General features: G+C 49.5%; 2 protein-coding genes across 5 annotated transcripts in view; both read right to left on the minus strand.

Moving 5' to 3' along the window:
• Positions 1-11,141, minus strand: part of PSMD1 (proteasome 26S subunit, non-ATPase 1) — a 75,443-nt gene extending 64,302 nt beyond the window's left edge. The window contains exons 1-9 of one of the 3 annotated variants that reach the window (XM_075507068.1): positions 10,991-11,141; positions 8,466-8,509; positions 7,439-7,512; positions 7,028-7,197; positions 5,931-6,136; positions 4,484-4,627; positions 3,407-3,633; positions 1,891-1,951; positions 37-165 (exon numbers count right to left, since the gene is read on the minus strand). In XM_075507068.1, coding sequence (XP_075363183.1) covers positions 37-165; positions 1,891-1,951; positions 3,407-3,633; positions 4,484-4,627; positions 5,931-6,136; positions 7,028-7,197; positions 7,439-7,512; positions 8,466-8,509; positions 10,991-11,006 — 1,071 coding nt within the window. In that variant the 5' untranslated portion in view covers positions 11,007-11,141. Of the gene's footprint in view, positions 1-36; positions 166-1,890; positions 1,952-3,406; positions 3,634-4,483; positions 4,628-5,930; positions 6,137-7,027; positions 7,198-7,438; positions 7,513-8,366; positions 8,400-8,462; positions 8,510-10,990 lie in introns of those variants that run through there. The other 2 variants (XM_075507067.1, XM_075507069.1) reach the window with 2 other exon arrangements.
• A 1,235-nt stretch (positions 11,142-12,376) lies between these two features.
• C7H2orf72 (chromosome 7 C2orf72 homolog) lies at positions 12,377-20,078 on the minus strand. Of its 2 annotated transcripts, none has more exons than XM_075507072.1 (3): positions 19,530-20,078; positions 16,175-16,291; positions 12,377-15,118 (listed from the first exon to the last, which is right to left on the minus strand). In XM_075507072.1, the coding sequence occupies exons 1-3, from the start codon at positions 20,071-20,073 to the stop codon at positions 15,027-15,029; spliced, it is 753 nt and encodes a 250-aa protein (XP_075363187.1). In that variant the 5' UTR covers positions 20,074-20,078; the 3' UTR covers positions 12,377-15,026. The 2 variants fall into 2 exon arrangements, with proteins under 2 accessions (XP_075363187.1, XP_075363188.1); XM_075507073.1 differs by having other exon boundaries at positions 12,377-15,607.
• Positions 20,079-26,823: the final 6,745 nt, after the last annotated feature.

Genomic DNA, 26,823 nt, shown 5'->3' on the forward strand with positions numbered 1-26,823 from the left:
TGAATCCAAGACAACCATATCTAACAAAGCCCTTACCTTTGTGTTTTTGAGGATCATGAGGTCTGTATTGTTGTTTCGTATTAAAAACTGCAGATGTAACTCAATGGCCATTTCCCCACTTAAAATTTTAATCATTTTCGAGATCTGGTCCTTAGGCTCTGGGTTCTTCACATACAAGCAAAAAGAAGAAAAAACATGAGAACCCAACTATGGCTCTGTTAAAATACAGTTCACGAGAAGCAACTCTGTATGTTCCCATCACCATATTCCAAAATCTATCAGGTTGTAGGACTAAAAGGACACTGCTGCATGAGCCCAAACCTCCCAGATAATCAAGTCCCTTTGTGCACAACAGTGCAGGTGGGAGAAAAGACTCTTTGAAAATAAATGTATTCTTTCATTGAAAGCAAAAGGATATGAGTGACATCTGATATTCTGCAAACTGCTGTTTGGCCTTACAGGTACAATGACTCTCCTCCAAGAGGCAACTACTTTTATAAATGTGAACCTGTACTTCCATGGAAGTTTTAATGGAGAGGACCACAAAGCCACAACACTTCGCATGACCCTGCTGAGCTGCAGCATCATTCTTGTGAGCTACAGGCTTTATTTAGAACAATGGCTAGTAGAACTAGGAATCTAATACCTTCATCTTCCAGAGCTCTTTGAGAAAGCCTCCTTCTTCCTCACGATGGAACAGTTTCCACAGATAAAGTTCCAACTGAAGCCCCTTCTGAGCAGGGTGAAAAGCACACTGCAGCTTTTTGTACTGACATTGTTAGTCAGAGACCAGCCAAGCATGAGTAGTTCAGCCCTTAAACTAATCCTCTCAATTATTTCTTTGTAGTCAGCATTCTGAATTGTGGAAGATTAAAAGCTCAAGAACATTTCTGGCCGTATATATCGTTTTTATATACTTGTCCCTTGGCACAGTCAGCAATGCCAATGCAGCAGAAGCTGATTCAAGGCACCTTTCCTGCACAAAAGCATTGTTTACAGGTTCCTTGATGGGGCAAGAAACTCGACCCCTTTTGTTTTCCTTGTGGAATATAATTTCAAGAAAAAACTTCTTTTTGCCCTTGATTAATTTCTAAGTGATCTGCAAGACTCTCTCAAAGGTTCCCAAGTCTAGTTTGCAAACATGCACCATGGGGAAAAAGAAAAAACAAACTTGTCTTGGGTTTTACTTTCCTCTCGAATAGCATTTCCTTTCCTCAGCATTAGAAGTGTCAGAATTGCATTAGCTATTCTACATGCAGAAATGCAACTATATGTGCATGTTAGAAGTGGAACCCACTTTCTCTAATACTTGGGAAAAGAAACTAAACAAAAAGATTCTAAACAGCTGGCTCAGCAACACAGCCACCATGCTAGCCAGAGGCAACACCTTCCTCCTTCATGGAAAAGAAACTACGGTGTGTCAGCATCCCCTCCTACCATTCCTGCAGAACCGTATCAGTTCTATCCAGCCAGAACTACAGCCAGATTTCAGAAGGAAAAGAAAAAAAAAAAAAAAAATGCATCAAGCTAATTCATCAGCTAAGGTTCTCAGCAGCAGTCAAATTTCAGGCCCTTTCTTCTCAAATAAGTTAATTATTTCAGTATTAAAAAAAAGCAAACACGTGAGCCAGATCCTTCTGTCCCCTTTTTGGGGGCTCAGTAATTCCTGCCAAAATCTACCCACTTCCCACTCTCCCTCAACTTCAGTATCTGAACTGCTAGACTTTCAGACTGTCAGATATTTGGTCCTCAGAGATAATCTGTCACCTTGTCTCCAAGCAAGACAGAAGTAGAATTCCATTCTTAATTAGCCAAACCAATTTAGCAATCCCAGAGATTCAAAGAGAACACAACAAACTAAGCAAGGCATACTTTGGAAACGGCACTCACAATTTCTGCAGACTTCCCTGCACAAGTGCTTCCTGGTTTCTCTTCTGCTTCCATAGCATCACTGGAACAAAATAAAAACAAAAAATGCAACCCAGTTCATCACTTGTAACTAGTCAAGCACTGTAATTATGGCTGAACACTGCCCTGAAAGAGTAGCCTGGGATTTGGAGATGATGACTGGAAACAGGACTTCGACAGGACAAGGACTGACTATCTGGAGGTCACTGCTGAGAAGCAAACTCCTCCCCAATTCAATTTTCAGGGAACTTGAAGACAAAGGCCCAGAAACCCCCACCCTCTTATTCCATCTATAGAGACAACAAAAATAGAGATGCTTGTAGGGAATGAACAGGCAGAGACAGGGCAGAGACAGGTGAGAAAAGAAGGTCAACAAAAAAGGCACCAAGGATAATTATATCCTCACCCGAAAGCCTCAAGCTCATCACTATTAGGATGGATGCTAGAGTGTTGAAATGGAAATGAAACATATTAAGCTGTTAGCACCTTGTCCTAATGCTTCACAGCTGACTTATAAATTATTCTGTGCCTTTCCTTTTATGTCACTGGAAAAGAAGAGAGGAGAATGCTTGCTATGCCCACATCACTGATTCAAAAGCATTTAGACCTAGTTCCTCACAGCTGCATAAGCCCTTATATTTAACCAGCCTTGATCTAGGCAGCATTCTCCATCACACACTATCAAAGACAGTGCAGGGATCAGGTTGTGTACAGAGATGATAGCTCTGGTGATTAAAGGGTAGATGGAGCACAAACTTCCTCCGCTGCCCGCAAGCTGGGCAGCAGCCTTAGCATAGATTGGCCAATGCTCTAAAAACAGAGGTTTAAAACAAAACGATCTCAGTTACCTGTGAGCCATCAAAAGAAGAAATAAAGAATACGGAATGGTTAGTGCCAACTTTGGTTTTCTTAACAGCGGCTTCCTGCAGCTAAGATCCAGTGAAATTGACCACTGAACAAGTTTTAAATGTCAGGACTTGTAACAAAACTCAGACTAGATTTGAACTAGCTTTTTTTAACTGCAAGTACAAAAGGGTCTGTAACAGTACAGCATCATCTGAGCTCACTCTTCCCACAAGCAGGTAGCAGACCACAAGCTGTGATGTGAAACCAAACTTGCGCATAGCTGCGATGAGCTTTTTGCTTGCACTCTCCCCTTCCTTAGCTTTACAAGTTGCTGCAAAAACCACATGACATCAGAGTATTCCTGAGCAATTCACACTATGGCTTAATGAACTACTGCTCATTAGCTGAGCCACAGTAACTGCATCATGCTTACCTCAACTGCAAAGGAAAATGCCTTCTGTCAAACAACAGTGGATTCTGGTAATATACAATTTTGCCCTGACCACATAGCATGTCTTGTCTATTACCCTGACTTAAATGAAGGGGAGTAACTCCATTGCTTGTAATGGGCATCCATAAACAGAACAGGAGGCTCCATCAGAGCAGGACTGTAACCGAACAATTACGCCTCTTCTCAAGCCAATCTCCCCACCTGTCTTTCTCTGATCCAGGGACGGTGCCAGTGTTGGTGGATCCAGGCACGGACGCAATAGGAGTGCCAACCGTGCGGAGATTCTGGATCACAGAAGACAAGAATTGCTGGCTCGCACTTTCATACAGATCAAAGCAAATTTGGTAGGCCATGAGAAGGTTATCTTCCTTCACCAGTTTTTCCAAGATGTCACTCACAGCCTGCGGGTCATCCAGGAATATCAGGCACTGAGCGGGAGGAAGGGAAGAACAGGGGGGAGGCCAGAATAAATAAATCAGGAGAAGACATTACATACTTCAGAATGAAAAAGCAACACTACCCGAGGCCACCCACCATTTTCCCCATTCCCTCATCTGCCACTTCCACTGAACAGCCCTCCAAAGAAAGAAAAATTCTCTCTCTCTCTCTCATAGGAGATAACATAAATCTTTGAAGAGTTTTCATAGGTCAGTTTAAAAACAAGACCAAGTATTACAAATTCAAGACACACCATTCAAGCCTGTCTATTTCTGCAGCTTTATCTTTGGAAATTGACAGTGTTGTCTTACTAAAAGCAGAAATTTCAAAAGCACGTTAAAGCAGCATCATTTTGTAGGGATGCTTCAGCTAAAATGGAACAGGCATAACACTCCTGAGTCACATGTACATGGCATACCAAGATTGGCAAAGGCCTGAGAACATCTGAGTAACTTCATAACTGGTTGTCTAAACACTTTCAGACAATGGCTTACCAAAAACCAAAGCATTATAAATGTTCTTTGGAGGAATAAATAAAATTCCAAGCTGTGAACCTACCATCTGATACTCCCTACACAGGCTCGAAATATTCTGCCAGAGTTGTCTATGTCCCCAAACAACCTTTGAACGTGTTTCTTTCTCTATAAATTGACCAAATGTGCAATATTCGCATCTCTTTTTCAAGTCAATCTCACTTTGATATATATTTGAAGCATGCAACCAGGAAAAGATATTTCATTTAACTGAATAAAAAACAAAGATCAGGTAGATGTCAAATCAAATACATCTAAAGAAGAGTAACTTTTGATTGATCTTTAAGCACCACTGCAAGAAGTTTACCTGGCACACGTTGATAAAGTCTGGTTTCTCCAGATTCATGTAGATTTTAACTAGAACTCTCAAGACTTTATTACGGAACTGTTTATTCTGCATCAAAGACATACAGAGCTTCAAGCTGTAGGCTAGCATCCCAGGAACGTCATTCTGAAATAAAATTCAGGGATATCAAGTCTGGGTTTGGACTGACAAGCAGGATTTAGAAATTAAAATAAAGCTACCTCCTTTCTATTTTAAAAAGCAGAGCAAAAGACATGCACACATAAACCTTCACAGTTTCCTTTCCCATTTTCAGAAAAGCTTACTTGCAGGTGTACTGCAGTTTATAGAAAAAATACTATAAAAAATGTACAGGACCAATATTTAATTCAGTAGTTAAAACATGCAAAAGATTAATTTAAAAGTTCAATACCTATTTCCCCTTCTTCACCTTTCTTGTTTGAATAATCATTCTTGAATGCAGTGAAATTCACTGCACTAACATAAAATGTCAGCAAAACAAACCATGCACCAAGAAAAGATCCCAAACACACCTATTTCTTGCTAGAGACTGAGAAACAGATTTGGTTACTAGACCTCAGAAAGGTAATTTGAAATGAGGGATTTATAATGGGCAACTAAATTAGTAAATGCATAGGACAGCAAACAGAACAGAGAAAGCAAGATGGATGCCTTATGACTATCATTCCTGTATACAGAAATGGGAGACATCCAAAAATACAGGAAAGCTGTAAACTGAAAAGTGGTAAAATTTAAAGGATTTAAACCACGTGTCTGGCATACGATTGAGATACTGCAGTGTAACAAGATTACACACAACCACTGAGCTGCTGCAAATGACTACAGGCATGCTTCTCTTACTGCCATTTCTAGGTAACATGACTTACCTTAAACCCCCAGTGAAACATGTTAAAGCCAGACTATATTGCCTTGCAGTCAGGGCAGGCTAAGACTACACACAGCCACTTACTGAAAATTAGAGCAGCCCACCCAACTACTGGATTTTTTTGTTTTGTCTGCCATAAATAAGTCACTTACCCAGCCCTAAGGATCCCTTCCCACAGTGAATTACAGCAGATGACAGGCACAAGGTAAAAGAGCTGTTCTTACATTACGCTGACCTAAGGCCTGCCTAGTCCAGTATCGTATCTCTGCTAGTAGCTGACAGGGAATACCTCAAGAAGAGGGCGCATAGCCAAGTTTCCTGGGAATATTCTCCCAGCAACTTGCAGCTCAGAGATTTCTTAAAGGTAGGGGTCTCTCTATACTTGATAGCCCTGAGTGGCTCTGCCTTCCATAAACATGTTGAACCGAACACCCCTGAGTTTCATCTTTTATTCTGTTCATACAAAAGAGGGCAAGTTCCAAAGCAACATGGATCTTGCATTTCACTTCTGGATCCATACCTGGAAGAGATTAGCTACATGCACCTCCTGTCCCTTGCACGTACCGATTCAAGGATGGTCTTCTCAAAGATGTCCAGCCTGCGTGTCTCTAGAGCAATGCCAATGGCCTGCTTGTACTTGTGGTCATCCAAGCACCGCTGAAACATTTTGTTCACTATCCCTTCTAGCCTTTCATCGACAGGTTTCTTCTCCCCTTCTGGCAGCTCCGCATTCTCCACACACTGCTTGGTATAGTGGTCGATACATTTTGCTGAAAAGATATTGAACAAATACGGGGGGGGGGGGGGGGGGGGGGGGAAGTCAACTTCCTAGATGTTTGCAGGTTTTTTTACAAATGAAGAGACCAGTATGTGCATACACACATTCTACCAGCAAATACAGCATATGGAAGACTACACAAAGGTGAGGCACAAGAACTATTTGTGTAGTCATATACAGATAGTAGTGGAAGATACTTATATTCTCTCCTAACAAACTCCGATTTTAGTGCCAAAACCAAGTAGATATTTTTAAAATGGAACCAAGGACATGATCTTTGTTCAAGTGGCAGGATATTTTAAATAAATGAGGAAAGAGCAGTAGGAGACTTCCTAGCTCCACTGTAACCACTAGCTGGGGAGACTGAAAGCCGGCCCTGGTCCATCATATCCTGTACAAGGTATGTGATACCAGCAGACAAGACTTTTAAAAAGACATTCATATTATGCATGCATTCAACATCTGACTTGATATCTTGTTAAGGGTGGATAAAAAAAAATTGTACCCCTCAGTTAGGTGCACAGCTACACTTATTAGCTGATTATTTCCAAAGTTATGCTGAAATTGGTAATAACATTAGCACACAAATGAGAGAAAGGACAATAAACAACCAAAGCAATTTTCCTATTAAGAACTTGCAATAGAATAAGGGTTAAGAATAGGAAAAAAATGCCAGAACTCCTAAGTCAGTTCCATTACAGAATCCCAAAGCAGGAGAAAGAAAGCATAAATAAACTGGGTAAAATTAGCTGCAGCATCAGTTTAAATGAATACAAGGAGAGGAAGAGGAATACGGAGAAAAGAAGCTAAATCAAGTAAAATCTCAAAGTTACAGTAGTTTTGGCAACACAAGAGCTTTTCTTTTGCAACAAGAGTTGTTTACCAATGATCGTCTCCACATATTCCGAGTTGTCGTTGACATTGAAGAGGTCACCTGCTCCCAGGGCATAATTCAGTGATTCCTCAAAAGCTCCCAGGTGGTAAAAAACTTTTGAAGCAACTAGAGCAGCAAACTGCCGGCTCCGAAAGCCCTCATCTTCATAGAGAACTTCACTGCAAAGAAGAGGAAGAAGATCTTCAGCTCTGTGTGCTCAGTTCTCTTTAAGGCCACATGATCGAACTTGCATCTTTGGGACTACAGCTCCAACCCCACATCCACTTATATTACTGCTTTCTGGAAAATATGGAGCTAGATGCTGTACTAGCCAGTATCAAGCAACCAGAACTACATCCACTTCATATCTCATGTTCTTTTTAAGCAGCACACCCTGAAGTAATAAGTGTCTTCTCTTACATTTTGTCCACTGACTCAGAGATTTCTGCCCAGAAGTCATTGACAACAGCATTCAACTTGTGAAGAGCAAACTCCTACAAAAAATAATAAAAATATGTATTACATAAAAAATGCATTTATTACCTTTTCCCAGTAAAAATGAAGTACCACCTAAGACTGATATCAGAAACACTGACCCATTTCTACTTTAAAAGATCTTTGCAAGCATTCATTAATCTTTGCAAGTCCTTTGCAAATAAAGGGCTGTTCATTTAACAGATAAGACAACCCTGATGTTCCTTCCCATGGCCTCTCTGTGATGAATGACTGGCTAAAATGACTGACAGGTGAAATTCCTTAAAAGTTTTCAAATCTTTAGTTTTCAAATCTCAGTAATCAGTTAGGAGCAAAAGCAAGGCTCATTTGGATCTGTTAATACCTATGTCTGTTTCCAAGCAAAACATTTAGGGGACTACCCATATTACAAGATGCACCTCCCCCTCCTAAAAGGGGCTATGTTAACCGCTGAAGTAACTAGCAAGCATCATCAATACACCACCACTTCGAGCGTCTGGTGTTGTCCTATGGATTCATATACTCTGTGGACTGTAAAGTTTCTGTTGCTGTTTTCTTCTCCTACTACTATTGTGATTTTTTTTTTCCAAGTGAAAACTGTAACTGTGATTTTGTTTTACATTGCTTAAATTATGCTAAAAACTCAAGATGTTCTTCAGCTTTGAATTTTACGTACTCAAAATGCAGTGTCTGGAACACTTTTAAGTAACAAAGCCCCATTACCATCAGAGAGCTGGGAGCTTTGGTGAATAGAGATCTCTGCATGTGAAACTCCAGTTTGATTCATGTTCAAAACAAGGAAGTTTGGCATCTGTTATCATGTTATTTAAGCCCTTCCTTTCAGCTTTCAGGCTAGATATGATCTGGGGCCCACCTGTTGCTGTCCAACCATTGAGATCCACTCATTTCTGATTTTAAGCTCTCAACATAATGCATTTGCTGTTATTTGCTCCCAGATGTAAAAGCTTACTACCTTGAGCTGTGGCTCTTCTTCGTCCAGAAGAGAGATAATTCCAGCTGCAAAACAAGATCATAGTCAGTTTTGGACACTCTCTGTTTCAAAAGTGCACATGTTATTTAGTTCAAAACCAACAGAACAGGAAAGAAGGCTGTCTCTGGAATGCTGGTTTAAAATCTTCAGTATTAAAATTCAAAGATCAGATCCAAGTTTGTATTGAACATGATATAAAATAGTTCAGAATTTATAACTGAAAGGTACACTGTTTATAAAAGATGATCTTTCTTAGAGGAAAACATATTAGACAAGAACTCAGAGAATCTGGGATTTACTTCTGGCTCCATCACTAGTTTGCTGACTGCTTTCTAGCAAATCACTTCCCACTTCCCCAAGGGGCATAAAGAAGATCATGTTAAAACATCCTAACTTTTTTCATGCCAAGGAAACAGGCCTCATGGCTAAGAGAAGATGTTGTACCTCGCAGCTTTAGCAAGACTCCTGATGCTGTCCCAGAACATTTGTACAAACAGCTACAGGAATACTGTTTAACTGACATAACTGAAAGAGAGGTTCACAGTTATTTGGGGAGCTCAATCTGAAGAATGGTTATAGAGGGTTTCATTGTCAGATTGCAAGGACGCAACTGAAAGGGTTGGAATAGGATCTGATCAAAGTCCAACACAATTCACCACTTTTAATCTTTCATCTGTTGTATAGATTGATAATATTTTTAAATCTAAATAAGACATCAAAGTGGAAAGGCCAGCAAGCCTACTGGGGGGCTGAACTGGGCTTTCAAAGGACCTCGACAAATTTCAAAGGAGAGTGTGCAGGTCAAAACTAAATTGTACATAGAAAGGAATCTGAATAGTGCAGTGGATTAAGATGAAACATGATCAATAATATCATATGGCTGCAGTGGGAGGCAGAGAACCCAAACTTCACACTGAGATGTGTAAGTGAGAGCATTTCTTGGCAGATATTATGAAGCAATCCTTCCCTCTGCTTGGCACCGGCACACCTGAGCCAGACCGCTGTGTCCAGTGCTGGGCACCATGTTTTAAGAGTTATGAGCAAACCAGGGTGTTCAGAACTGAGCAATAAGAACAAAGAGGTCTAGCAATCGGGACTTACAAAGGTTGACTGGAGGTCTGTAACTGGTTAGGCCACAGAAACCTGGGAAGGGTACAGAGTTCATACACGTACAGGGCAGCTGCCAGCAGAAAGAGAATGATCTGATCTTTGTGTCAGATATGAACAGGAATAGTAAGACTAAGCTTTATTTGAAGCTTCAAAGATTGAGGTTTGATGATAAGAAAAGTATTCTGACAGCAAGGCAGTTATTCACTTTGCCTAAGAGGTTGTATAACCTCCATTATAAGAGATTTTTTAAAACCAGGTTAGACACATGTCTGTCAGTAACAACTGAAGGAGCACTGATGTGGCCCTTAGGCAAGGAAGGCAGGTTCAGTAGCCCACCCCACAGCGCTCCTTCCAGCTGTTTTCTGCAACTGTACTCCAAATGTATGATTATACTTTTTTTAAAAAAAAGCTCCTGCATTTACCTGACCTAATCTATCAGGAGGAAGCAATCTCACTCCTATTCAACCTACCATTTCTACCTTTTAAAAACCGCTTTGAAATGAATTCCTACTTCTCCTCAAGTAAAATAAAACTTAAACATGAAGCAAAGGGTTCAGAAAGAGAAACCTACTTACAGACTAATATCCTCTGCACTGTTTCTCTCACAAAGCCACAACCAGTCACGTATTACTTTTGGAAATACTTCTCATGTTTTTTTACACTATGAAGTTCTCGGTAGATCCAGAAACAGTGTTTAACATCTAATTGCTCACACACTTCATTAGCCTGGACTCTTTAGGCTGGCTTTTCCTCTGCAAGGTATTTGACCCTCTCCAAAGTTCAAGTCTGCCTCTTCCCCTTTTCTCATTCCTTGCTGTACCTCCTACAGACCCCTACCGCCCACAGGTTTTACACCTCCCATGCGTTAGTTATTCCCTTTAAGCAGGCAAAGACCTTCAGTTCACGACTGCGGCGCAGGAGCACCCCAGTGTCTGCCAGGGGGATCGCAAAGCCACCAGAGTGCCCTTTTTCAGTACCGGCAGGAGGTGGACGCGGCGCCGGGACGGGCAGGCAGCCGCCTCTGCCTCCCGCGCGTCCCCACCGAGCCCGCCGGAGAGCCGGCCCCGCTCAGGCCGCCGCAGCACCCGGGGGAGGGCGGGAAGCCGCCCCGGGGGGACACGGGCGAGCATCAGACATGGGGCAGCCCCCCCGCCTCCCGCGGCTCAGGCTTAAAGTGCCGGTTGCGGCGAGCCGCCGGGCACCGGGGAGGCCTCCCGCTCCCGCCGGGGCGCACGGCGGCAACCGGCCAGGGGTGTCTGGGGCGGGGGGAGGCCCCCATGATGGGCGGCCCCACGGAGCGCTGCGGCCGGCGCCCCCGCGGCCTGCGGCGGTGCCCAGTCACGGCCCTGACTCAGCGAAACCCCGGCGGGTAACGCTACCCCGCGCCGCTCCCTCACCGGCCGAGGTGATCATGGTGTCGCCCGCCCGGCCCGCGGAGGGAGGTGGGGTCCGGTCCGGCCCGCTCCGGCCCAGGTGCGGTGGTGGTGCCGCCGCCCGGGGTCCGCGCCGCGCCGCTGCCGCTCCGCCGCCGCCCGGCCCGGAAGTGCCGCGAAGGGCCCCTTCCGGCAGGACCCCGCTGCTCCCGGGAAAGGTGCCCGTGGCGATCGCCTGCGCGGGGCAGCGGAGAAACCGCCAGGCGCGAGCGGGGCAGCTCTGCCTCACGGGGCCTCGCACCTTCGTCTGCCGCCACGCCGCGGGCCCCGCCAGCCCCACGCACCTCGCCACCCCCACACGGGGCCCCACGGACTCCGCAGACCCCACACCGGGCCCGCAGGGCGGCCGCCTCATGCTTGGCCGGGGAGGGTAGGGAGCCGGCAAGGGGGGCTGCGGGGCCAAGGGCTGTGGGATCCCCACGGGTGACCCTGTGAATGCCCACGTTTGCGCTGTGCCCCGACGAACGGCTGCCCCCTTCTGCCAGGCTGCACCGCGCAGGCGGCGGCTCCCCCCGGCCAGGACAGGCTGCCCGCAATGGGGTGGCATTTTGGGGGGCAGAGGCGTGTCCCGCGGGATCGGGGATTTTACCCCGTGGATTCACCACCTCTTGCGGGCAGCCTGTGGGGACCCGGCCCCTCACACATACCTCGTAGCCGTGGGGAAGGGCCTCACTCAAACCCATTTCTCCCTTAAAAAGGGAAGCACGTGTACAGGTGCATCTGGCAGCCCCTCGCCAAATCCTTCCCCCATCCGTCACTTTGCGGCACAGGGCACGTCCAGATCTCCCACGCACACGTGTGCCTGAAGGTGTCCCAGCTGTGGAGGAGCGTGGAGTCATTTTGGCTCCTGCTTCGGTTCCAGTACACACAGATGGGAAATTCGGGCTGGTGGATTCGCCCCAAGGAAAATCCAGCTCAACGGCAAATGGTGCTGCACAACAAGAGATCAAAGCACCCAGACTGCAGCGACACTCGCTTCTACCTGTTTCTACTAAATAGGAAAAAATACTTTCTGAAGGACTGGAGTTCCTTGAGGAAACCTAATGGCCTCAGTTAGCGAATGTTATTAATGAACGTTATCAGAGCCCTACCCACCGTGCCAGGAGGGTCAGCCCCGCTCTTCTCAGACAGCCGAGAAGGTCTCCAGCCTTCCCCGCTGCCCACGGGTGAGCAGCCTGCGTGAGCTGCACGCAGACCAATTCTGCTGATCTTCTGGATACCATATACTGGGGTCACTTCCATTCCCTCCCAATATACCTTTTATTTAAATCAAGAGAAATATCAGTTAAACCATGCACAATGCTACTTTAAGGATAACACCATGACAAACAAAAAACAAACCGAAGCATGTTCCAATTCAGAAATTAAACGTCTTTACAAGCAAGCATGTAAGGTAACAGTGCCCTTAAATTATTAAATCAATTAAACATGTAAAACTATCTGCTGCACCTCTGCATGTCCAGCTGGTGAAAAAAAAAAAAGAAAAAAACAATTCAAGTCACTTTTATTCCTCAGTCAAAGGAAAACAATACTTGGTCAAATGTATTCCCACTCACACCTCCTAAACCCCAGGCAGTTCATCCACTTCCACTAAAGTCTCACTGCAAGGGTAAACTTGCTTGATTTACTTAAAGATTACCAGTAAATAAATCCATTGGATTTGTAGCACTAAGATAGGTTTATAACTGCAAATCTGTACTGTTGGGCCACCTCTTCATGGGTAAATTCTAGGCGGCAAAGGCCAAATACTGCAAGAATATAAAGATTCACCTGATCATGCTGTCAAGTCCTACTGGACTCCCCTAACCAAGGGCTTTATCGGGAAAGTACGTAACTGCCCAGCGACCTGGGCTCTGCTGTGAAGACGAGCAGAGGGACTCCAGTGCATGGCAGACCTACGTGCTCATGCCAGGGACAGAGCAGGAGGATACCTTCATCTCACTAAGAAGCACTTGCTACTCAGTGCTGAAGCCCAGGGTCACAAATACAGCCACCCACACCAAGTGACTTAATAAAGTCATTTGGTTACATCTGTCTTTTCGACCTGGTCATAAGCAAAGAAAACCTACAGAAATCCTGCAGGCTGGAAGGAGAGCGGGTTCGGTGCCCTCTCTGCAGAGCAACACGCTCTGACAACGTCAGCTGTCTCCTAGATTCACTCTCTCCAGCCCACACCCAGACAGGAAAGTGTTTCTGCTGTGAAGAGGTGCCACATGCACTTCCCCAAATGCTCCTCACAGGGACTTGGCATCCACCTACCCCCTCGCTCCCGCCTTCTTATGGAGCAGCTACAGCACCTTACGGCTGCATTTCAGGCAAAGCTTTCCTATGTAGACCAAGCCTCACTATCCCAACACATTCACGAGCAGCATGATAACACAGAGACTTGCTAAGCACACCTGGAAACGCTCCCCATCTCTCCCACTCAACCCCACCAGCATGCCCCGGACACCCTCAACTGCTCTCTCCCAGCCAAAAGGGCAAAGCACCATCACAAAAGGGACCGACTCTAAACCCAAGAGCTGCTAAGCTCCACTCCAGCATTAACATCATTACTCCAGCGAGGTAGGTAGGTGTTGCTGTCCCCATCCTACTGTTGGGGAAACTGAGGCACAGAAAAATGGTTTGTTGAAAAATGTTGATGATCGTGATCATGAGCAGAGCTGGGTAAAAAAACCCATTCCCTACTCCAGGTAAGAGTTAGAGGGATGCCGAAGGCACACTGCTGGGAGAGACTACTGGCCGGAGCTGGCAGGACTGCAGACTCTTCAGCTGCCACTGGGAAAAAAAGGAGCAAGAGGAAGGACAGATGTGCACAGAGGACGTACTGCCATAATTCAGCAGCTAACCCAGAGAAGAGGTAGGCAGGACATGATGGACTGAAGTTTCTGGCCTGAAACTTCAAAAGGACAGCCACTGCCAAAAAAACCCCAGCTTGTGCTAAAAATAAAACAGGACCTGGTTTATGTTGCATTAAAGTAAAAATAAAAGAGGTATTCCTACCATTGTAATAATATTCCTCATAAACCAAGGATTTATAATTAATTGTGTTGCCCCACAGGCTACAGGCAGCCCTTTGGAACTACTTAAATAGATTATATTTTTATATTTATTTATGAAGCAGCCACATCTTGTTGAGAGGACTGCTGCAGGCCACCTCCAAGACCTGCCACCACATTGCTGTGGAGATGTCCCAGGTAAGATGGGCCTCTCCCATAACCCCATCTAGCATCAGCCACACCGTAGCGTCCGTCTGCCACCCCCTCCAACCCAGGCAGTCCATCAGTCAGTCTGTGAGCACCAGGACAAGCCAGAGGGATGGATCCTGCTCCCAAACCACACCCTGCTCCAGCTGCCATTACTATCAGTATCTTTTGTGTTACTCTTGCTACCCACAGTGGGCTGTTACTGCGTTTCTTCACATTACACAGTTACATTCAAGCCTTTTCAGTAGCTGGTAGATCCGAGACCTCATATTTAATCCCATTGCAGTCTCCATGCCACCCTGTTATTTGTCTCTTTTTTTCCTGATCAGAGAGAGGGCGGGAACTTCAAAGCAGCAATAAAGCAGGAAAACAAGGCAGCAGAATCTGTTTGCCAGGGAGGCCAGCCCCAGCAATCTCAGCAGGGAACTTTGCTCAGAATTAGAAAGCATTCCTCTTTCTTCAAGCAGGTGGCTGCATTTCACACACAAGGTCCCCACGTCATCTTGCCCAGAACGTGAGATACATCCCAAAAGGGCTTCTCAGAAGCCCAGCGTCCATCGGCAGCTCCAGGCACCCCCGGGCAGCAGGGTGCAGCAGGGGACGGCTCTCTGGCCCAGACCTCAGAGGCTGTTGGCAGCTACAGAAGACCCCGGCGAGCTAAGCCGAGCAGCTTCTCCCCAGAGCAGTGGGTCCTCAGAGGAGAGGGTGAGTGGGCATGCACCAGCTCCTCCTCCCAGTGCTCCAAATCCACCGGGTAGATCTGGGACACAGACTGTGCTGGGCGCCCAGCAGATCTAGGTGCCCGTGTCTCCAGCAGCTTCTTCATAGTTTCCATTGGGAGAGAGGATAGTCAGAGCCACTTCTTCCTCGGGGTCCTGCAGGTCATCTGCAAAGAGCAGAGAGACCTCAAGGGAGATCTGAATGAGAAACCCTTCTTCATGCAAAATGCAACTTAAAACAACAGGAAAAGAAAGTATGGGACAAAGCAATTGATATATACTTACGACCTAAACACAGCTGATTTTTTTCATAACTGATTTTCATTTTGCTTTACAAACTCAACATTGGCTCAACAAACAGGGGTGATCTATGACCAAAGGAGCACGGGGCCCAGCTCCCTGGCCTCCTGCAGTCTCAGCAATCTCAGAGCAAGCTGCATGGCCATGACGCATCACCTGCCTGGCACTGACTGCAAGATCAGACACTTACATTTTCTGACCCTAGGGGACATGTCTCAAAGCTGCACAAACATTTCAGTTGTTTTCTCACACCCTTATGCTTTTTACAGTGGGGGAGCTTCCCCTCCTCTACGTGCTCTGAAGGGCGGTCTGGATCTCCACACCATGCACCTTGCAGCCTCCTGCATGGGGGGGCTCTCTGCAAAAAGACAATCACTGCTGGGAAAGGCGAGCAGAAGTGCCAATGGTACAGCAAAGACTGAACACGAGACTATTTGGTACCTGAACCCTTTGAATCAGGGAGCCCAAGGCTGACCGCCCTCTTCCTCCTCCCCCCTCACCCCAAATGCAAGTGGTTTGGGGACACTCCTTCCAGCTGTGTTTGCAGAAAATATCATGTAAGTTCAGGGTGATGCTTCCAATTCATTGTTTGGATGGACAGTAGTTCTGCTGCCAGGAACTCCTGCAAAGTGCAGCTGAGTCCAGCGCTGCTCCCAGGGGTGTAGCTGGGCACCAGAGCCAGTGTGTTTTTATTTAGCCAAGCGAAAGGTCAGAAAACAAGGGGACAGCAACACAGCAGCCAGGCGTGTGCTGTTTGTCTTCAGGTTCTGGCCAAGCCACGGCTAGGGAAGAGATGTCAGTTACGGAGCTGGAAATAGCTTAAGGAGGTCACCAGCAAGGGGTCTGGCACCAGGACCACCAGGGAGTCAGTGAGGAACCTCTGACAGACACAGCAGGAGTATAAGGGAGAGAGCTGGGCATACCTTCATGAACATTGTTTGCAGCTTTTCCTTCATGACCATTTCTCCGGCTCCTCTGGCTCCAAGAAATACACCGCAGAAAGGATGGGAGCCTCCACCTCTCCCTGTCTTTCCCCTCTTCTGGATAAACCAGAGAAGACAAGATCAGACTGCCAGCAGGTCAGCCCTGCTGCTCCCCCACCTCCCCACTGCTGACTCACAACATCTCCCCTCCACGAGCCCAACTCCTCGCAGCAAAACCGGGTCCACTCCACAGAGCCCACCCCTGGAAAGCACAGAGCAGTTCCTGGCAATCCTTATTTCAGGCTGAAAACTCTCTGCTGCCCTGGAAATTTGTCCCCAGTCTCGGTTTCCACTTTGCCACCTCACTGCCAAAACCATCCTGGATGTGGCAGCCCAGAGTGAGCAAGAAACCTGGCAGGAGCTCAGCCAGCACACATGGCAAGGCTGGGGACTGACACGGTTAGGGCATTCCTGCAGAAGAAGTTTTTCTTTTGTATTATCACATAGCTTCTGCCACATCAACCTATTTACTGCTCCCCGCTTTATTAAGCAACTCCTCCCTCCCAGGGAGACCTGCTGGACACGCAGACTTGCAGCACACTGAAACTACCGCTGTAACTGCTTGCAAAATGCAGAGAGCACGTGGCCTCCATCAATGTATAGTATTTATTCTGAAGGACAACAAAGGTCACAGCAAGTTACTACAGGCTTTCAAGCCATTATAGTAAAACACTACAGCAGCTTGTAAAACACTACACCAGCATATTTTATATGGTCTCCAACAGCAGCTGTTCAGCATCTCCATTGAAATATTGTCTAGCCTTTCACCTCCTAATCAGATAACAAATGATAAACCACTTCAGTGCTTCAGTGTCCTTCAGCTTATCAAATCATTGCGACACTAAAGGGTTCACATTGGCAGTGTTTTCTGCCAGTCAACAAACCAAAACCTCCAGCCATAAACACACCCCCTCCTCGCAGTGTGTGGGGACTCTGGGCACCACTGAGGCATGCCAGGATAGCAGTCCAGCACATTTCTGCTTAGACCCAAGAGATGCAGGAACCCCATTGCGATTCCTGTCCCAGCTCCACCACACGAGTAACAGTGTCCAGGACATTCCTGGCATGGGAGGGCTGCAGTTCCAGAGCAACTGTCATGGGCAGAGCTGAGCAGCCATGTGTGTGGAACAGGAAGAGGCTTTGAGGCAGGGCTGAAATAAAAAGGGCACCAGCACACGTACACAGAGCCTTACACTCGGTACACCTCCCAGCACCCTTATCCAGATGCAAGAGCATCTTTTGTCAGCTTAGCAGAAGCCACTTTCAAAGTCAAGAGGGGAAACAAGACAAGCTCAGCCCCGACCAAGGACATCTTTACGGTGGCATCCCTAGAACCTGCTTTGCAGGGTGCTCTGCAACCCCATGCCCATCTTTCCCACAGTCCTCCTTCACATTACATTAAAGATATTATTCCCCTTGTGCTTTGCTTGTGGGAAAGCCATGGGGCAAAGGAGAGCAGGCTGCAAGGAAGCTGGTGCCTGGCACTGCCAGGTCCCCAGCTCTCCAGGGGCACGGCTGTGCCCTCCAGAGGCACGGATTCTGGACTGAGCTGATGGAAAGAAGCACCTGAGCTGCAGCAGCTCTGGCCACATGGAGATTTTGGAAGGCAGTGCTCACAGGGACATGGAAAGAAGCTGCTCCTGCCTAAGGTTAAACCCTGCAGCTGATGAGCATCCTCATTACACATGCAGGTCCTGGGACACTTAAATGACTAAGAGCACCAGCCAGCACATCAGAGGTGAATTAAAGCAACACGCCGAGTCCTCCTACCCACCGTGCTTACAAAGCACACACAAACAGGCTGCAACACCTGCTCTGGCTCCTTCTGCTCCTCTTTCTCCCCTGCTGGCTGCTATGCTGCTTCCATGTCTGCACAAAAGACAAAGCCACAGCTAGCCACAAAAATACACGTACTGAGCCAAGCGCCAGCAATGTGCAGAGGTAGGAAAAAGTCACGTATGCTGGGATGTTTTACTGCCTCTGCAGCTGCTGTCCCACCAGGCTGCTGCAAACAGAACCAGAGGGCTCACTGGTGTCTGCAAGCACACCAGAAATTCTTGCAGGAGGAACAATGTGAGGAACACAAAAGCCCATAAAAGAAGAGAAGCTGGAAAGGGGATCATGCGTGCCTCAGTACAAAGGGTTGGCAGAAGACAGTCCTGCACCCTCACAGTGGGTCCTGGCCATCTTAAAGCTCCTCAACGTTCAGATCCAGGATTCTGGACTGAACTGATGGAAGGAAGCACCTGAGCTGCAGCAGCTCTGGGATCCCAGAGGACACTGTCAATGTGCTGCAAGCAAGTGCCAGGATCCCTCGGGGTAAAGGCAGCAAGAGAGCAGAACACCAGAGCCCCTGGAAATGATGAGGAGCAAGGGAAAAGTGGGAAAAATGAAAGAAGGGAGAAGGAAAGGGAAACAGCCCATGACAAGCAGTGCCAAAGATTAAAGTGAGCCAGGGCTGTTTTGTGTGGCTCCTGTGAGGGCAGAGCCTGCCCAGCTGCCCAGCGCCCCGCGTTCGCACACAAACATGACTCGCCTTTCGCTCCAGGGCAAGTGCTGTTCCTCAAGGCTTGTTTCACACCCAGCTTTCATCCTGCCATCCTCGTGTTGCTTAAAATGGCCACCAACAGACGCGTGGTTTTAAACCCAAACACCCACTTGCTGCTGTTCTTATTCATTATGCAAAGCCAGCACAAGCACCTTCCTCCCGCAGAAAGGTCAGGTCCTGCCTGCACCCTACAGCAAGGGCTGCACCCCAATCCTGCGTCCTCAAGAACACACATCCATAAGCATGGATGGCCACCGTGTCACAGCTGTCAGCTGCCACATCCCTGCTATCCAAGAGTTGCTCTAGTGCTTCCCAGCCTGCTAGGACGTTTGTCCTTCCCAGCTGCCAGGACTGGGAACCCCACCAGAAAGAGGCAGAACCCATTGGGAAGGGTCTGATCCCACCAGCATGAAAGAGATCCCACTGGGGAAAGGCAGATCTGATTGGGTGGGGGGAAGATCCCATCAGGAATGGTCAGATCCCAATGGGAAAAGCCAGATCCCACTGGGGCAGGGGGGAGATCCCATAAGGATTGGTCAGATCCCAATGGGAAAAGCCAGATCCCATTGGGTGGGGGGAGATCCCATCAGGAGCGGTCAGATCCCATTGGGGTGGGGTAGAGCCCACCGAGGAGAAGATCCCACGGGAAAACGGGGCAAATCCCATTGTAAAAGCCCACGGCCCCCGGGTGAGGGAGGGAGCGGCCCGGCCACCCGCTGCCCCCCGGCCGGTGTCCCCCCCCGGTACCTGCGGGGTGCTGCAGGGCGGCCCGCAGGGCGCGGCAGGCGGCGGCGCGGCAGTCGCGCAGGGCGGCGGGGCTGCCGGGGCTGTACCGGGCCGCCTGCACCGTGCCGGGCGCCGGGAAGTGCCGCCGCAGCGTGGCGTCCAGCACCGCCGCGTCCTCCCCGTCCGCGCCGGGCAGGAGGACGCCGACGACGGCGGGCGGCGGCGCCGGGGGCAGGCGGCCGCGCACGTCCCGCACCACCTCCCGCAGGCGGGCCCGGGCCCCGCGGCCCCGCGCCGCCCCGCCGCGGCACAGCACCAGCAGCAGCCGCGCTCCCAGCGCCCGCCGCCCGCCGCTAGCCCGCCGCCGGGACCGGCACCCCGGCCCCGGCCCCGGCCCCGGCCCCGGCCCCGGCGGCACCTCGTCGCCCAGGAGGTCGCGGGCGAAGGCGGCCAGCGTGGCCGCCGCGGGGGCCCCCTCCGCCACCTCGGCCACCAGCAGCACGGCCCGCCGCCCGCCCGCCCGCTCCACCAGCGCCCGCAGCTCCTGCAGCTCCGCCGCCGCCATCCCCCTCCGCCGCCGCGCACCCTGCCCGGCACCGCGCACCGCCCCCGGCACCGCACCGCCCACTGGCCCCGCCACCGGTCCCTCGCACCCTGCATCATCCCCGGCCCCGGCCCCGGTCACCAGCTCCAGCACCGCCCGCCCTGCGCCAAGCACCGCCCCGTGCGCCGGCCCCGGTGCAGCGGGGGAGGTGAAGGGTACCCCCCCGCCCCGTGCGAGGCGGCCCGCAGCACCTCCAGCCCCGTCCCGGCACCCGCCCAGCTCCCTCCGGTGCACAGCCCTTGCCTGCTGCCGGGTGGGCACAGCGGCGAGGGTGCTAGAGGGCATCTGGGGCCCCCGGATCTGCCACGCAACCAGCCCCGGAGCCCTTGCACAGGCCTCCTGCGAGGCTGGTCCTGTTACCGGTGGGGAGGTGGTAAAATTCAGGCAAAACCCACGCGCTGTGGAGGGGCGAGGAAGCTGAGAGAGGGATGACTGAAGGCTGTGGTGACCGCAAAGTGGGACGCACACAAGACCATGATAGGGGAGCAGCTGATCACACACTCCCAAGGGTATAACGTGCCCCCCGGGGTGTAACACACTGTACCCCTGGGCAGCGATGGAGTGGCCTCTGTGGGCATCATGCGCTGGAGGAGGCACTACGCTGCTGCGCAGCCTGGCCAGGCTACAGCCACATTTGGGAAACAATTCCACTTTGGGAAAAAATTACCCCCTCAAAGGCCATACCCACCCCATTGGTCACAAGTTCCCCAATTCGTGCACAAGTGCAAAGCCGAGCTGCAGCCCCCACCCCACACGCTGCACCTCCCAGTCCCTACCCAAGCTGGTCCCCTTTGGCTTCTTCTCCACAAACACCACATCCATCCCTTTCCACGCAAAACGCAGCCCATAGTCACAGCCCCACCAGCATCGGCAGCGCTCCGCAGTGACATACACGTCCTGTCAAAGCACTAAATGTTTGCAGGGATAAGTACGGAGCTATAATCAGAGCTGCAGTGCTGGCACACGTTACGCAGCCCCAGCGTGGGAAAAGGCCCGTATCCCACGAGCCAGCTCTGCCAGCCCATGGTGAATGAAAGCCACGTGACGGCAGCCGCTGCGCCCGGCCCTGGCAGTTGCTTGGTGTCAGTGTGCCTGGCAGATGAACCAGGAAGCTCCGATTCACGGCACATGGTAAACACTTCTCCTGTTCCAGATCAGAACAGGCTACTCCAAACAGGTAACGTCTTATCGCAAGAACCCGGGAGGGGATAAAAGCTCAAAGGAGGAAATGGCCGGAGTCACCTTGGCCAGTCACTCTCTGAGGCCGTTGGGAGCCAAACCACCTCTGTGGGACGGATGGAGGAGGCTCCAAGAGCACTCGAAGTGAAAGCAGAGCAGAAATCCACGTGCCTGCCCTGGATCAGTCATTCCCAACGTGTGCGTTGGGGCACACTCATGTGCCACAAAGGCAGCTGAGCCAGCGTGCCTGCTCCAGATCAGTCATTCCCAACGTGTGCGTTGGGGCATGCTCATGTGCCACAAAGGCAGCTGAGCCAGCGTGCCTGCTCCCTGCCACCCGTCCCCAGAGCCTGGCAGGTCAGCAGCCACCGCAGGGAAGGGACGTGCCATGGGCTGGTTCCCAGGCACAGCAGAGGTGTGGCAGCTCAGGAAGGTTGCTGTGCCACCAATTTTAAGCCAGGAAAACATTTACATAATCACAGAATCGTATAGGCTGGAAAAGACCTTTAAGATCATTGAGTCCAATCGTAAACCTAACACTACCAAGACCACCACTATACCATTTACCATTTACCCCAGCTATGACAGGCTTAGCAAACACTGCCCTATGCCAGCACTGCGGGGGCCGGACAGCCTGGGCAAGGATTTCAGAGAGACTTTCAGAGAGACTTTCCTAGCAAAAATAACTTACACGTTGACAAGTGCTGATAAGCAAGTCGGGGGGAAATAAAACAGGAGGATTAGGCTCCTCTTCCAAAGATCAGGGTCTATTGTCACAAGAGGCCATGCTTCCATGCCAGTGGGGTAGCCCTGAGAGCAACTGTCAACATGGTAGAGCTACAAAGTCAGACGTAATTCAACAGCCAGGTCTCGCCTTTGTGTTGCCCAGATTTTGTATTTACAAGGATTTTTTTCTCATCTGGTCAGAATCCTGCTCACGGTCCTGTGGAGAAAAGCCCTGGGTGTAATCAGCACCATGAGCTGTGCCAGCAGCAGCAGGAAGGGACAGGAGCGGGTGCTGGTCCCCAGAAGCCCTCACCTTGGGGTTTCTCTGCTCATACTTTCCCTCACTACAGAATTTTGGATACAGCCCTCACACGGATTTGTTCATAAGCCAGTCACAAACGGAAGGTCTCTGGGAAGAGGGACCAGCAGCTTTGGCTGCTCCCTGCAAGGAACAAGCCAGAGACAGACACTTGCTTTGGCCAGTTTGACCGGGGAAGCCCAGGTCTCTTGAAGTTGGCTCTAAGGAGGCAGGATGCTCCCTGTAAACTGCCACAACAAGACCCACGGCATGTTTAAGCTCCACACGAGCTGCCAGCACAGGCTGTGGCGTGATGGTGCCAGTTATAACCTGTCTGATGAGCAAAGACCATTACAGCACGTGTCTCGCAGGGCTCTTTTTGAGCAGTGCTGTGCCAGTGATTCACACAGAGACCCCAAAGTGCCTCAGGAAATGGGCTTTCAAGCAGGCGATTCCCCAAATTTATGAAGATGATTCCTGCAAAGAAGGCATAGAAAAAATTGAAATGGTCTTCCTAACTCAGCTCAGAAGCAGCACCACTGGCTATTTCTCTGCAGTGCCTCCGATGTTTAAACTGCCAGCACAGCCTCTAAAAACCAATATTTGGGACCAGATAGAGCTGTTCTTTGTGGCCACTGCAATTCTCTAGTTAATTTTGAGTACACATGTACCATTGCCAGCAGAGGCTGGTTGGAAAGGTGAATGTCATCTACAATACCCAAACAACTTCGTTTACATTTCTTTATTCATTAACAGAGGTAAGATCTAATAGCAAATACAAATTTATCTTCCTTTGCGTTACTTAAAGAGGTACAGCTCAAACAGTTCAGAGACAGTCATGAGCTCAGCAGTATTTGTAGTCCCCGACAAAGTGAATTCAGAGCTCTGGCAGGCATCAGAGCAAAAACACAGATGTATTTACAAGGCCTGACACTCCTTCAAACATCCATCTGACAGTCACATTTGTAGAAAATCTCTACAGATAGCCCTAAATGAGGGTAATCACCTCTCTTACACATGCTCATGGCTGTTCAGAGCAAACACATCTGCTGAGTTTGGACTTCAAAGGAGGAAGAGAAGATGCTTTGTTCAGAGAAATAAATTTATCATATGTATTAGGAGTGCCTTGAACTCTAAACAAAATCAAAGGTCCATTGGATTAGGCCCCTTAAGAGATGCATTTGCTAAGACTAACCTCTCTTCTGAAAATAGTAGAAAAAGGACAGGTAAAAAGGATTCTCGTGCCAATTTTGATGACAGGAGTGGAGAGAGGCTAAACGAGCAAGAGGGAATCTGTGGGAGCAGCTCTGAGCCCCTGTGTCCAAGACCCAGCCCAGCTCCTTAAGCTCTTCCTCTCAGCAGCATCGGTGCTCACAGGGACGCTTGGAAAAGCCTCTGTGCCAGCTAAGAGAGGGAACTGGCTGCTGACAAGCCAAGCCTTAGCAAACCTTTGCACAAGTGCTCTTTCGCAGGACCTGTTCTCCAAACCTGCTTCCACTTACTGCTTTGGAAAAACACATCATCATTACGAGATGCTGGAAAGCATCTGCTTTACTTGTGCAGTGCTACCAGCTGCCACCAGGAGCATTGCTGCAGGGCACCAGCACTCGCTGAGCTCTTCATTCATGGAGATCTTCTTGGGTGTCCCAAAGAAGTATCAGAGGAGGTAACTGCGAGTGAAGAAAATACCCCAAACCCCACCTATCCCCTCGACCTGAACATCCCAGTCCCACTGATCCCCTTCTAGCCCCTGTCTCCTGTTCACTCCTCCATGGCTCTTCCCATCTCCTCCACTGACCTTCCCCAAAACTCCCCTCAACCTTTCTAGCCCCTGAACCCAGACCCCTCCCCACTTTTCACCCACTGAAGCTTGAAATGTGTCAAACCAGACATGGATCCTTCCTGTGACAAGTTCAGTCACAACTGAATCCAAACTGGGCGGCCACTTTGTTCTGTCCCAGCTCCCCACACCCCAGACCCAGCCACCTCCAGGGACCACTGAGGCAGCCCACGTTTTGCTCCCCTGGCAGCCTGTGCCGACTCAGCCCTGGCCTGGATCCATCCAAGTCATCACACCCCTGTGAGCTCCGCTCAGCAGAGGATACACCCCATCAGCAAATAAAGCTGGGAAGTCCCTGATGCGGAAACGCCAAACCTTTCCCTGCGTCTCTTCTCCAAAATCCCATTCCCTTTGAAAGCCATGCCTCATCCTGCCCATGTCTGCAGTTGACCTAAGTTTCCTTATGTTTCCTTGAGTCACCGTGCCATTCTGGATGGCAGAGGGGCATAGGAAGGTATTTCTGAAGAGGAGGATGGGGACCTGGCACAGGGCCCTGTGCAGAGAGCCTGTGGTGTTGGGGCAGCCCTGATCACGCGGTAGGAGGGATGTCTCTGCCTTTCCCCTTGGAAAGCGACGGAGGCTGCCTCTCAGCCTGCTCCGCTCTTTGCTCCTCCACTGGAAAAATGTTCAAAAACTGGATGGCGATAGACATGAAATCAGACCCAAGGACCAAGCTGCCTCTTCTGGCCTTTTTCTGGCTGTCCTGCCAGAGGCTCAGCTGGACCCTTGCCTTTGGTTTGATGACAGGACCCAGGACTAGCTGTTCACAGCCACCAGCCTCCATTTTTTCCCAATACACACGTGCCTCCAACACCAGCAGTCTAGCTTTTTGTGCACTTACGTGCCTCCAACACCAGCAGTCCAGCTTTTTGTGCGCTTACCCTTTGCAGAACCTCTTAAAAGTTACCCCAGACCCCACTGAGCTGGAGACGTGTGGTGGGGGACCACTGCACGCAAACACAGTCCCTCCTGCCTCCCTCACACTCCCTCTCGCATCCTCCTGCCTCCTTCCCACAAAACCCCTTCTCAACCCCAGCCAAGCTCCCAGGTTCTCAGAACTGCTCCCTTTATAAAGACAAAGGGCAGATCCATCAGCTTCCCAGGCTGGAGTTGCTCCGATGGGCAGAGCAGGTGGATTTGGATCTGCCTGGTTTGACACTGTTGAGCCCTGAAAGAAGAGGCCACAGATAACCAGCTGGCGAGATGCCCTTCTGGTACACTACAGGGCACCAAAGGGCAGTTGGACTTTGCCCTGGCATGTAGGCACCATGTGCCAGATCAGTGAGGAGCAGGGCTAGGCAAGGGTTTTTTGGAAATGGGCAAAGCTTGGTCCGGATGGCAAAGCTTGGCTCAGGTGCTGTCTTGATCAAGATCTTCCTCCAGAGGTAGTACTCAGATGCTCATATGCCAGGAGCCCACAGGACAGCTGCTCCCTGTCGCTCTCACAGCACGTGATGCCAGCTGAGCAGAGCAGGTTGTTCTCCTCTGTCCTGGGAAGAGACCTGTTGCCCTTGGCAGACTTCTGGGCCATGCAGCAGTGCTCCTAATGCTTGCTGGTACGCCTCCTCTTTGGGCTTTAGCTGAGCTGCCTGGAGAGGTTTCAGGCCACAGCTGCTTGTTCCTGCTTTGCTGGATCGCAGTGTTCCTGCTAGCCTGGCAGCAGAGCTATTGCATGAAAAGTCGCCAACCCTGCATTAGTCAAAATGAGAAGGGCGTTCAACAGTTAAAGAGCAGATCTCCCATGACTTGCCTTTGTTGGACTGCACCAGGTTGGGGAAGCAGTCACAGCAGCAGAGCAGGGAGTTCCAAGACTCCTGTATATCCACCAAGGATTAGCTGGAGAACGAAGCATGGATGCAGCTTGAGAGCACCCATGGCATTCTGCCTCCTCTCCTCCTCGGCTGTCCGGGTGACCACACTCCTCCCCATCCCAGCCACACATCCCTGTGGCTACATCACTTGCCCCTGCAGGGCATCCCTATGCCCCCAGGTCCTGGCCAGGATTTCACCTTCCGCCAGCAGCGCTTGGCAGTGCCGCACAGCACCCTGTGCCGAAGTCTCTGGACACAGCACGAACACGCTGCCAGAGGAGAAACTCGAGAGAGCTCAATGGACTGTGCCTGGATTTGGAAGGTTAACCACATGTTTCAGGAAATAATAGAAACACAGGACCTCATCATAGCTACTTGCTTTAAGGATGTCCTAATGTGCTGATCAGGAGTCTCTTAAAGCCAAACTTTCCACACTCACAAGCAGCCTGAACTGTACACATCTTGCATTGGCTCAAGGGAACTATTTCTGCATTAGCTTGATCCCCCAAAAAAGTGTCCTCTCTAACAAAAGGGGGAATTTATCTTAAGATGCCCAATTGCTCATGGAAAGTCTCTTCCACAACAGAGCAATTGGGTCAAGTGTGTTATAACTGGACAAGGTAATTTTCGCCCCATCCTTTAAAGCAAGTTTTTTCACAGAACCAGCACCTCATCCAAGAGGCTGCCAAGCACCAGCACCACCCAAACACCTACAGCAAGGTTGTTTAGCTTCATAAAGCTACACTGTCTTTAAGGATGTGGAAAGAACCCATATTTGAAAAATAACCTGGAGGATTCTTTCCCTGAGAAATGTTGGTTCAGAGGCTCTGCACCACCCTCAAATCCCCCCTCTTCTG

This window comes from Mycteria americana, chromosome 7 (assembly GCF_035582795.1).
Source record: "Mycteria americana isolate JAX WOST 10 ecotype Jacksonville Zoo and Gardens chromosome 7, USCA_MyAme_1.0, whole genome shotgun sequence".
Lineage (NCBI taxonomy): Eukaryota > Metazoa > Chordata > Aves > Ciconiiformes > Ciconiidae > Mycteria > Mycteria americana.